The sequence below is a fragment of the Athene cunicularia genome (genome assembly GCF_003259725.1).
Source record: "Athene cunicularia isolate RWA chromosome 1 unlocalized genomic scaffold, athCun1 chr1_part1, whole genome shotgun sequence".
NCBI classification, from domain to species: Eukaryota; Metazoa; Chordata; class Aves; order Strigiformes; family Strigidae; genus Athene; species Athene cunicularia.
In genome coordinates this window covers 27,844,711-27,857,045 of record NW_020799091.1, presented here as the reverse complement: position 1 = coordinate 27,857,045, position 12,335 = coordinate 27,844,711, and the positions used below count along the sequence as shown (strand labels likewise).

Below are 12,335 nucleotides of genomic sequence, written 5' to 3'. Positions count from 1 at the left end.
GCTCAGATGCTATCCACCTGTATATGTCTCAGGGTATGCCTAGCCAGCCAAGTGCAGTCCATTGCCTGTCCAGCCTCTCAGCTGACCAGGTACTCTCCACAAGTTGCATACCAGCTGCACCTGGCAAGTCCTGCTGATCTTTGTCACCATAAAGCATCATGGCATATGAGAAGTAGACTGTGTTTAAAAAGGCAATACTTGCACTGAATCTCTTATTTCTGAGATCTCTCTTAGGTTATTTCATTTCTTCCCGTCTTCTGTTTCCTTTCAGCCCTCTAAAGTCAACAGACAAGCTCCAGATCTACCATAGTGATGGATATCAGACTCTAATCTTTCATATCTCACTTCAGGGTTGAACAAGTCTGAAATCTTCTCCTAAGGAATGGGAAGTGTGGTGGAATGTTGCCATAACAGCTTGTCTGAGGAAAATGCCATGTTGTCATGTGCAAGTATCCCCTGGCAGAGGGGTACTTCTGCAAGAGCCTTGAATGTACTTGTATTAGCAACAGCATTTCTCATATTCACATGACATTCATAGAAATTCTGGGTTTGTGAGTAATTGCACTTCCAGGAACATTATCAGCAAAACTTTAGGGTCCAAGTTGCATGGGAACTTCAATAACAACCAACAGCCCTGCAGGAAGAGAGCAGGAAGGGCTGCAGAAATCTGACAAGTCTTTCTTTCAGGGTCATGCCACTCAAGGACTTAAAGTTTGTGGGCTTACAGACAGGCAGACCGGGCTAATTCTGGACTTCTTGTGAGTCTAATTTAATTCCTCGAAGTGTAGCTGTGTCCGCTCAAGCTTGGCTCCAGACCAGCTTTTCCAAAAGCAGTTAGGCACCAGTGCAATTGTCAGAGTCACTTAACTCCCACTGATGCTAGTTACGTGCCTTTTGAAAATCCCACTAAGGGTGACTGCAAATCTGGCCCGGAGTATACTCACTTCAGTTTATTCAGCTGTAACTACGGGTCAGCTCTGCTCACACTGGAGTCCTTCCACTGAACTGCTCACTTTCCTGGCACAGCAAAGACCTGTATCATTGAGGTGAGGGGGACAAAATGAATTCTGTATATTGGAAACTGAAAAGTGAAGCTATTGAAGGGTAAGAATGTGATGAATCAGTTCTCTACAGTAAATTGATACTAAAGCTAGCACTAACTTAGGAACAGCATGGAATATTTTATTTTTGATCAATTCCCTTCTCCCTTTGCTGTTCCCCATACAATTATCTGGAGACAACGGTACCGTGTTTGTCACTTAAAAAGAATGCAGTGTCATGCATCAAACCACAAGCAAGCCCAGACCGACAGCCTGTGTGTGAGTAGGCCTAGGGCTGATGTTATACCTAGGCCTTATTAATGCAGGAAACCTCATTAATCTGAACACTTTGAGACCATAGAGCCATCTGAATTAATGAAATAAATCTGTTGCTGATGTGTAGTCATAACCAGCACAAAGATATATTCCTTTTTTTTGTTTTGTTTTGTTTTGGTTTTTTTCTGTAAATGAGCATTTTGGCATAAAACAAAACAAAAAAAAGCTCAAGAAGTTTAGCATGCATGCAAGAAACATAAACATACCCCCGGAAGACACAGCAGCAGCTGTTGCAGGAGCAGGTTAGCTTTTGACTAACTGAACTGATGGATTAGCAGATTCTGGAATAATAGCATTGCAGGCCCCAAGAACCTGGAAAACTTATATATTGATTCTCCTGGGCCTTGGAATAAATTTCAGAATCAGGTCAGAAACCCTCAGCTCAGGCCTATCTCAAGACTGAACTTCTGAATCTTCAAATCCTCTTTTTATTATTTTTAATCCATCTTCATATTTTCTGTGCCTAAGAGTGCATTGTTTCTGGCAATGACATTACTTTGTCCATTTGTTTCCAGACACAGTCAGAGACAAGTGGTCAGCACCTCAGACATGATTTACTGAGGTCTCAGTGTCCCCTATGATGTCATGGTTATTTATTTCCTAAGGAAAACAACTCCCTGGAAGAATAAACTAATTTAAAGAACTATTGTTAATTAGAAACTGCCAAACAAATTCTTGTGAGTTAAGGAGCCTAGAAGTGAATAACAGATACACACACTGACGGTCTGTTGATGAAGCAGGACAAAACACTTCCCTTTCCCTTTCATCCTCAGTTCTGTGGCTGGTCAGAGAAATAGGAGGGCTGCAGAATAGCTAGGAATGAACTGCCACCGTGTGGCCAAGGGACAGTTTTAGCTACCTTTCTAGAAATCTTCAAGAGCTGTTGCTCTAAGTGGCAGTCCCCAGCACTTAGTAGTGAAAGTTTTCTGCTCGATTACACATTTCACTTTGGCAGCGCTTCCAGTGTCTCCCTAACAGTGGCCATAGGCTTCTTGGTGAGGTCTTGCTCCCTTCCCAGCCTCACTTTAATAAAAGGGTGGAAGACATCACTTTTAATTCCATCACATCTTTTTCTCTAATAGGTCACCTCTTCTTCTGACAGGTGATGATGCCTGGTCTTGCCTTAAAAGAGATGGATAATTTTTTAATATGACAAGCTTGTTAGCAGAAAACTTTTCACCATGCACTAAATTACTGCCAATCAAGTAACAGACTCTACATTCTGCTTCTCAGCCTGGTCAGAATCAGCAGGGCTCATATGTTCTGGTTTACCCTCAGAATTATTTCAGAACAACATGCTTTTCTAGCTGTTAACCTCAAGATAAGTCAGGAGTCATTCCACTGACTTGATGCAATTTGATTCTACTTTACCATGGGCATAACTCAGAGTTACACCCCCAAAGGTGGCAAAAGCCCCCTAAACACAGCCTGCTGTGACTGGCCAGCTTCATGCTGCTTTCATCTCCCTGTGGATTTGCTTCACCACGAAAACATAACAGGCACTCTCCTGAATTTGCCCAAGCAGAACTACAAACGGCACTACAGCTGTGAAAATTTTGAAGACACCCACTAGGTGTTAATGTAATATTTTTTTAGACACCCCATTCAATCTGGAGCAGCAGATAACTATATCTTCCCTGTGCATTACCTTGGAGGACTTCCTGCATTACTTAATGCAGTGCTGACACCTTCTGCCTTCATTGTAACTTTATGTCACCAAAAGATTCAAACCAGAACGTACATCCTGTCCAGCTGCCAACTTTCCATTAGCTGCCTATAATTCTTCCATTTCCACCAAAGATGCTTACAATTTCAACTCACGTCCATCAGGATTACACTAAGAGGCTCAACACAAAAGGACAAAATTATTTTGAATCCCCCAGGACATGATTCCTTCACCAGACTCTACCTCTCTTCCATTACTGGATTCTTGTACACAGTATCTTTAGTTTCTCATGGACAGCTGTGGATGTGACGTCACAGAAATTCAGAGCTAGAGCCCCTTCAGAGCTAGTGCTCAGCAATGGCACTAGCTAGAGGAACCTGAAATACCCCAATATACCCTGCATTTGAAACAACAAAATAAGAGAATGTTCTCCTAAAGATCTTGCCTATTACTCTAATACACTCTGGGAAAGAGCTTTTGGGGATCAGTGCTGTGGGGAACGCTTGCACAGAGCAGCCTAGTTGATGTGCTTCATTATCAGGGCCTGGGGACTTGACTGAAAGAACTCACTAATAATCTCTGCAAGGGATCTAGGTCATACAGAGCTGGTCATGAATAATTCTTCTGCACAATTTGCATTGACAGAGCACCTATAGTAGCTGCTTAATTTCAACTTTGCAATGCCTGAAAATAACTTCATGTTGCAGCAAGGTCATTCATTTAGTGGGCCTACCCAAGGAAGACAGAGTCCCTTTAGCATCTGTGCAGAGAGCTCAGACTCCAAAGCCCCTGGGGCAAGAATTCAGAGCAGCCGAAGAGCACCTTTGTAGGGCTACCAATGGCAACTGGAAACGGCGCGGAAAGCTGCCTAAAGTGGGTTAGTGTTCACCAGGGGCATGGTTCTGTCTACAGGCAATGCTGCCATCCATGCTAAACCCTGCTCTGAGGAGACAGCTAACACAGGGGCTGGAAATGCTTCTTTTCCTCTCTCCTGCTCCCTTTCTGTTCAACTGTCGTGTTCTAGCACAGGTAACACAAGACCAGGTTTCTGGGCTTGAACCCTTAGCTCTCACCTCCCCAGAGAGTGTCCTAAGATACTCAAGCCACTCTCCATAGCTCTGTTGGAGCTGATCCGTGTCCAGTGAGGAGCACACAAGGGCTAATATACTAGAAGGAGAAGGGAGATGACTGCATTTATGGGATAGGAGGTAGAAAATGTTCTCAGAGAAAATCTGCTTTATTTTACTTGCTTAATTAAAACTTCCTAAGATGATAACAGGCTTGAAGTAAGCATTAAGAAAAACAAAAATCACAAAATCCAAATCAAAATTACAAATCTTATTTTTTCCCTTCTGTCTCTTATTCATAGCAGCACACATTTCACACTGGAGTTTGTGTGTTGGACAGCAGGGGGACCCTTACCCTCTGTCAGAGCCAGATAACCAGAGATATGGGTGTTTTACAAGGACACAAGAAGTCACAGGGAAGGTCAAGCATGCTGAAGCAGTCCTGGTGTGCACTTCTCAGTGCATCCTTAGACAATAGCAAAAAGATCAGCTACTCCAATGAAAAAACCTTGGCACTATGAACATGAAGCACAGCCCAGGGCAGAACTCCATAGGTATCCTTTTCTTCTTCTTTCATTAATATTTTAATTACGCATGTGCCTAATTCTGTTATAGCAACTCAAAACGACAGTTGAGGTTTTTCTGTCAGCATCTATCCATGTTACAGATTCTAGTAGCAAAAAGGTGACCACACACTCAGTAAAAATGTTCCTCAGCAATTTCAGCAGATTCTGCTTGGAGAGGGGTTACACAGCTGCCGAAAATGTGCAGTTTTGAGCGCTGTCTCTCACACTCACACTGCAGCCTTGAGGCATATCAGGAATGAGGGGTGTGTTTGGGGCACACTGGCTATCCGACCTGCCTGAGTGGCCTTAAATGATCATATGTCAAGGGCAGAACAGTTTTAAGAGTTACAGTGTTCAGTTCAGGGCAGTCAGGACAGGACTGTGGAGGTACAAAGGCAGCAACACTGTACAGAGAATACAGACATCTTGAGAAGGACCAACAGCAGGGAAACAAACCCTAGACCTTAATTTAAACTCTTCATTAATATTTATCAATGATGCTGATTAAAGTGGTCATTTTTAAGAGGATACAGACTGGACAATGAGTGGCAAAGGCAACTCCAGAATTAAAGTACTGCAGAAACAATTCCTCCCTCCCCTTCACGAACACCTCTAGAAAAAGAAACAAAATGCTTTAATCACACAAGACATGCCAGCTCTGAATGGAGGAACATACATAGGGGTTTTTGGCACTCTCCTATCTCAGGACAGGAAGTGTCCTAGATCAGCGAGATCTGAGAGAGGTACTTCCACCTCATGCTGTTTGAATAACTCTGTCCCAAAGACTAGGAACCCAAATCAGCAAGAACTGCCACCTGCCAAAAGTTCTGTGTGGTGGGCACAAGGTTTATGGAGGTTATGACATATCAAATGGGTTATACTGTCGACCAGGGCCTTAGGAAATTTATCCAAGCCTGTAGACACAAAAAGTACTGAATGTGGAAACAAGGAATCACCAGTGAATCACCAGCTGGTCATATCAGTGCTACCATGATCCATCCATGACAGTGAACCACCAATTGAACACCAGATGGAAAAAATCAAAGTAAGCAAAGTCTTGATCCCAAACATCTTAACAACTTCTTAAGACAAAGCATGAGCTGGTGCTTAAGACAAAGCACAGACTGATGCCTGTGGTATAAATGGTATTGCCCTATCTGAAGGGCCATAGACTAGTATTTCCATAGGGTGTTATCTCTTTGTCAGTTTCTAGGAATTTTTACATTGCTGTACACGAGTAAAAGTCAGACTATAGGTCTTAACAATTCCAAGTATCACGTGGAAGACATATCACCTCTAAGATGAAAAAGCCTGAAGAAGAATACCTCTAGACTGCTTTCTTCCTAGTATATAGTCTTTAATGATGAAGTAGCAGATTTCTAAATATTGGGTATAATTTAGAGCTGATGCAGGGAATTTGTCTGCAAGTTGTCTTCTGCCCTTGAGAACAACCTTTGCTTCAATTTATTCACAAAGTGTTCTTCTCCAAGACATTAAGCTTTTCTATTGTACACTGGGATGTTTAGATTCAGGAACTGGGTGTTAAAATAGATGAAAACTAGCAGGTGGTGTAACCATATGGAAAAAATTGTATACATTTTTGCATGCAGTGAATCCCTTGATGTTGTATCCAAGGACAGAACCATTCCCAATGGCAAGCAAAGTACAAGATAGCTTATTTTTTCAAAACACACTGGAGCAGTTCTCCAAACACAGGTTTCTAATGCCAATTCCTTCACTGCAGCTTTCTCTGCTTGTACCACAGCCTGCTTGTACCTCAGTGTTGCTGTATACTCTCAGATCACAGAGTCAATGATGGCACATACAAATTTTCACATGCAAAAAAAAGGAGAAAATTCTGCTTCACTGCTTTGAAGTTGGAAACACTGGTGAAAAAGCTCCAACCTATTCTCTGAATTGCTTGAATTGCTTTGTAGTGCTGGAGTCAGATGAAAAAATTACTGCACCAGGCAATCTGAATCATTGCTTTCAACAACAGCACTAGAAAAAAGGCTTGTCAAGTTGGAGTTCCCCCCAAGCTGAATGACAAAGCAGTATTGTTAGGCACAGTGAACTTGATGAGTTAAACCCTCATATGAGTCCAACATTGGAAAAGCCATGGCTTAAAATATGTCCCACACAAAGAACCTTCAGTGCATGCACATGTCACTTCTAGAGTGTAAAAGAGATGGATCAGATTTTTTTTAAAAAAAAGGAAAAAAAAAAGCAACTCTGACCTGCCCTATTTCATATATTCTGTCTTCATCTGAAGAGGGAATATTCTTTCAATATTCTTTCTAACGTGTTTTGGGCTTAAATTTTAAAGTGCTATATGCGCCTTCCACAGCTTTGGGCAAGTACATGGGGTGTCTTTCCAACCTCTTCCTAGAGCCAGTGGTTCTCCGCTGGCTGTTTCTTTGAGACTGGTTTGCAGCTTTTGCTGTTTGGGCAGTATCTTGTGAGTATCTCCGGGGAGCACGAAGGATCCAATTTGAATGTAAACTGTGTTCGCTTGTGCTGGTAGCAACTGCAAGACAGAAGATAATCTGGTGTTAACAGTTTGCCAGTGATATTTTTAAATGCACAGTGAGAGAACAGGGTGCCTGCTTGGGTCCTTCCTGGAACTGGTTTCACTGCAGGATGTCACTTGGGGTGGGATTCATCTTATCTAGTATTTTAATGTTTGCAGTATAAATATGTATGTCAGAGTTAGTCCCTTTATGCACACCTCTAGGGCACAGCTAATCTGGCCTGGTTCAGATATCCACCCTAGCCTAAGACAGATATCCACCTTAGCCTAAGACAAAGAAGAGAAATGTCTGTTTCTCTCCACGGATTATACAGGATAGATGATGAGCTCAGATGGGCACTTCTTTATGTAGTTTGGCAATTCCATCCTTTCTGATGGAAACACACCATTATTTAGCCTAATCTTGAAATGACTTCTTTTTTTTTTTCTGGTTGGAGAGAAAACATCCAGCCATTTCTCAATGTGAAAAACGAAAACCAGATGAAGAAAAAATTATCCTTATATTTTTTATAGCTATCCTCCAAAGACATCTTGGGGTAGAGCTGCAAGGCTGGGAATCAGCCCTGAGCAGAAGGCAAGCACTGTTCCAGCACTAAGCATGCTACATTGTTTATGTAACTGCACCATTTCAACAGGGAACAAGTAATGTATTATTATAGTTTCACATATTGCATGTAATGGTCCTAGATCTGGGAAGTAACACTTGGAGGAAAACTGCATCCATTAAATAAACACACATGGTCTTACTCCTCCCTCTACACTCTGCACACCAATAATAATAATATTTTGGCTGGTTTATACTGCACCATCAAAATCAACATCCACATTTGGCAGATCCACATCAGGAACTCTCCGATATCTCTCTGAATCCAGGTCTGCTATAACTGAGTCGAAGAAAGCTATTGCTTCCCTTACATCTGAACCGGACTGTGGGCCTTTTCTCTCTATGGATGCCTGTTGATCAGATAAGGAGAAAAAGATTTAGTTAAGGGTTGGGCACAATGACTTCTTAATGAACAAACTGTAAAAGGAAGTTGCAAAAATTGTATTTGATTCCATACTTCCAGCTGTCAGAAAAAGACGGATGTCTAGACTACTCCATAGTTTGTAGTCATCAAAGAAAGCAGGACAGAGTGTAACAAACGTCCATCTTGTTACATGCTCAACACCAAACATCTTCCACTTGGGCACTGCTAGCCAGGAGTTATAAAATCCCCAAGAATCCCTGTATCAGGCCATTTCATTAGGTGGCTAAGTGACAGCTGGGCTTTGTGGTCAAATTTATTCTACCTAGCAGTAGGCGCCTAATGAGACACACATTAGAAATGTAGTCATGCAGGGTTCCTTCTGTAATTAATGCAGGGCTCCAGTACCTTCAGAAGATGAGTCAGGCCTTAGGTAGGCTGAATTCCCCTCTGCAGGCAGCTCTTTCTCTTAGCTGCAAAGGGATTGTGGGGTAACTTGGTTACTAATTTAAGCATCTTATTAAAATGCCTAGGTTAGGTGAAATGAATCCAGATCTAAATTGCTAAAGTCTTTTTGAAATGGAAAAGGACCATGTGTGCTAAAATATGAGTCATTCAACACTGTGATAATTCCCACAGGAAAGCCATGGGGTTTAAAATTAGGAGCCTGTCTTCATTAAAAAAAAAAAAAAGCAAATGCCTGTCTATAAATGCTGAAGCAGTAATAAAGCCTCAGTTAGCAATTCTGTAGGTCCATATGGGATGAATACTTCCTGCCAGGCTCTACCTAATGAAGGGTCGTATATTTTCCTTGCCAGCCCAAGCTAGGTGTATTGTCAGGCAGCAATCAGCAGGTCAGAAAATTGCTACCTTGGGTTTCAAACATGCAAGCAAAGGATACACGCTGTATCACATCTCTGAAGGACCAGCTTGCTCCCTGTTCTGTGGAGGCAGAGAGATGAGCTAGCTTATTCCCCTCCTGACATTATGGGCTGATTGACATTCTCAGAAGTGCTAAAAGATAGCTGCTACCATACAGCTACTGAAAATAGTGACTGCTATTATGACTAAACCCTTATTGGTTAAAAAGCATTTTAAATAAATGCCTATGTATTTCTAGCACCTGACCCACCTCTCTACTTTCTCTCACTAGACCCAAGTGGCAAATTTTGAATCCACAGTCAGCCTGTAGTCCAGGCCCCAGAGATCTTTGGATTAAACCTCCCATGAGGACAAGGTTGTTTGGACAAACAACATTAATCATGCAGCAGGTAGGGGAAAGAAGAGAATTTCCACTGACAGGTTATTTAACACAAACAGGTAGTTAGGGACAAAACCATTCAAGCCTGGTGATAAGACAAGCCTTGCAACCTGTGAACATAAAATTTGTAGTTAGGTAGCAGAGTATTCTGGCTATTCTAGAAGGCTTGACCTCCCCCTAAATTTTGCAAAGCCAGGGCTGTGCAGCTTCAACCCTGCCATTTTTGTTGGAAAGAATGACTCATACGGGTGACATATCCTGCTGATGTCCCTGTCTGTTCTTAAGGGGACAGCTCATGGAGTCAACATGCCAGCCAGTACCAGGGCTGTTCATACATAAGAGATAGCTGGTCACAGTCAGGTGACAGTACTCAGCCTCAGACTGTGGGAGATTCACTTGTTTGCCAAACCCGTTAAGTTTGGCATTTTTCTGAAGTGGTATTTTCAGTGGCAAATCTCAGAAATCCACAAATTTGCATGAAGTCTAGTTGTGCAGAATCTAGCTCCCAGCTTCCTGGTCCATGGTTTTAGTACCCTTATGCACTAATTTTTTTCCTGTCTCGCTGATAGTTGGTCAGGTACTGCTTTGCTACATCACTGCTTAGCTCATCAGGGAACTGCCATGCTGTAAATCTCCCCGGCCTCAAGCCAATCTTTGTGTAACAAATTGCACAAAGTCAGTTCAAAGACTTCATCTATAGCGTTGAGAATTGTCTCCTGGCACCTGGCACCACCAGGACACTCTCCTATATCTCAGTCATTGTCTCTGGATGTTTCCCTGGCCCTAAATAGTAATGTCTTTATAAAATCTACTCCAGCCCACTGAGGTGAGTATTGTTTCCTACTACTATTGCTAGCTTCTGAGAGTCACCATTCAAAGCGTTAAAAAGATGACACAAAGCCTAATAAAACCAAATGAGAAATCTCACTGACTGAATGAGCATTAGATTAAAACATAAAATTAAAAAATGTGCTATTTAGTCCTAAACACATAAGCCTTGTCCTTTGGTTAAGCAATGCCTGCAACAGAGTTCAGCTTCAGCCATTCTGACATTCTGCTGTGACAGAATATCTAAATGTGGCAATAGCTTTTTGGTAAAGTCTACCTGGCCTAACCAGTGAGTCAGCCAAACTTCCACGCTTCCCACCTTCCCCATTATTATCCAGTTTGAAGACTGCACTGGGTAACTTGAGTCTGCTGTCAAAGTAATGTTTGTGGTCATGTTACCTAAACAGTTCACCCCACCTGATGCAATCTTTTCCTTTGTCCTCACTGAATCAAGTCCGGACTCAGATCAACCACTGAACCATCTAGTGACATACATTCTATACACTGGGACAAGGAGGAAGCTTTGTAATGCTTTTCTCTTTAGGATACATGGAAATAATCTGCACCAAAAATGATGTGTTATTTTTCTGGTAGCATTACAGTAAAGGGTGTAGATTTATATTGTCTTAAAATGACCTGCCAACTTACTAATGAACAGAGAAAGGAACCCTTAAGAATTCCTCATGACCTACAGCCTACCGGTAGAGCTTGCACTGATGTTACATGTAGCACTGGCAAACTATCTGACCAGTCAGAAAAAAATCCTATTTGTTTCAATTAATTTACAATTATTTTGTGTAGGTAATTTTATGCCAATAAAAAGACTGCCAGCAAACCTAGGGATTACTGTGCTTGACAGTGATTAACAGCTATAAATAACCATTGTGGAGAACTCTGAGGCACTTAAGTAGCCCATCAGAGTATTAAGAGAACAGGTCCCTCCTCCATAATATTTTTTTCAGATACTTCCCATACTCACATATCTCTTTCCTTTTCCCATTTTCTTTCCCACCACCCAAACACAGGTATATACGTTTCTTTCCATGACCAGTCTTTCACACTTAATTTCCCACTACTCAGAAAGAATCTTAAGGTATCTAGCAGCATTTCAAATGATGTAACAGTAAAAAGACAACTGGCTGAGACCAATAAAACAGAAAATCAACATAGGTCATATAGCTAATTGCTTCATGACTTATGGCCAAGCACATGGCAAAAGTTCTTAGGAATTACCTTAGAAGACTCTTCAGAAGGAAGTGGAAAAAATGACTTCTTTCCAGTTTTGGATGATTTTGTGGACATTGGGGAATCTGCAGCCATGTGTATGGATTTCAATTTATTGATGTTGTCAAGGTATTTTTTCCTCAAGGCTAACAGATCCTGTAAGTACTTCAAGCAGTCCTGAGTCTTAGAATACATCCAGTCTCTGTCTTCCTCTTTTGTCTGGAAGCAAGAGTCGATGCTGGTTGTACTTCTGTATTTTTTTAGTGGTTCACTAACTTTTTCCTGCTCACCTCCAAGGATGTACATAGAAGTGCTGCGGATCAATCTCACCGCAGAACCTGTGCCATCACAGTAAGGGATGTCATCTGTCACATTTCTTCGGTGGGAGTTGGGGTGAAATATAGAATGGATCTTTTTGAACATAATGTGTCACTTCCTCCCTTTATGCCTTTTCTCTTTCAGCTCTTTAATTTAACCCTAGATCTGGTAATCGGCAGCTGTTACTCTTGCCCTCAGCAGACAGACAATTTTGCCGCTTACTGTAATGAGGAGAAAAAAAACCCTATTGCTGCACAAATTGGTCTCGGTCTAACACATTGTGAAGAGCATGATGGTAATGCAGAAATGGGTTTTTCTATTCCATTTGCGTCAGTGAAATAGCTTTATCCTTTCGTCCGTTTAAAATACAGTACAGGAGGCCAAATATCATGCTTTGGCCTTTCATTTGACTTCTGCTCCCCGTAAAAAACATCAGCGTCGTGGCAGAGCTTCCTTCATCCGCGCTCCCTCCGCGCTTCGCCGTGCCCCGCTCCGCCGGCCGGAGGGCGCCGGGCGCTGACCGTGGTGCTGAAC

At 42.0% G+C, this 12,335-nt stretch overlaps 1 protein-coding gene across 2 annotated transcripts; it reads right to left on the bottom strand.

Moving 5' to 3' along the window:
* Positions 1-4,296: 4,296 nt before the first annotated feature.
* Positions 4,297-12,329, bottom strand: C1H13orf42 (chromosome 1 C13orf42 homolog). Of its 2 annotated transcripts, none has more exons than XM_026860496.1 (3): positions 11,493-12,329; positions 8,012-8,159; positions 4,297-7,202 (listed from the first exon to the last, which is right to left on the bottom strand). In XM_026860496.1, exons 1-3 carry the CDS (start codon positions 11,904-11,906, stop codon positions 6,973-6,975), a joined length of 792 nt encoding a protein of 263 aa, XP_026716297.1. In that variant the 5' UTR covers positions 11,907-12,329; the 3' UTR covers positions 4,297-6,972. The 2 variants fall into 2 exon arrangements, with proteins under 2 accessions (XP_026716297.1, XP_026716305.1); XM_026860504.1 differs by having other exon boundaries at positions 8,121-8,159.
* Between the last annotated feature and the right edge of the window lie 6 nt (positions 12,330-12,335).

Coding starts and splice junctions, on each gene's coding strand:
- C1H13orf42 (XM_026860496.1), bottom strand. CDS start 11,906: ATGTTCAAAAAGATCCATTCTATATTTCACCCCAACTCCCACCGAAGA. Junction 8,160..11,492: donor CTTCTGAAGAGTCTTCTAAG/GTAATTCCTAAG, acceptor TCTGATCAACAG/GCATCCATAGAGAGAAAAGG. Junction 7,203..8,011: donor TGTGGATGTTGATTTTGATG/GTGCAGTATAAA, acceptor TCTGTCTTGCAG/TTGCTACCAGCACAAGCGAA.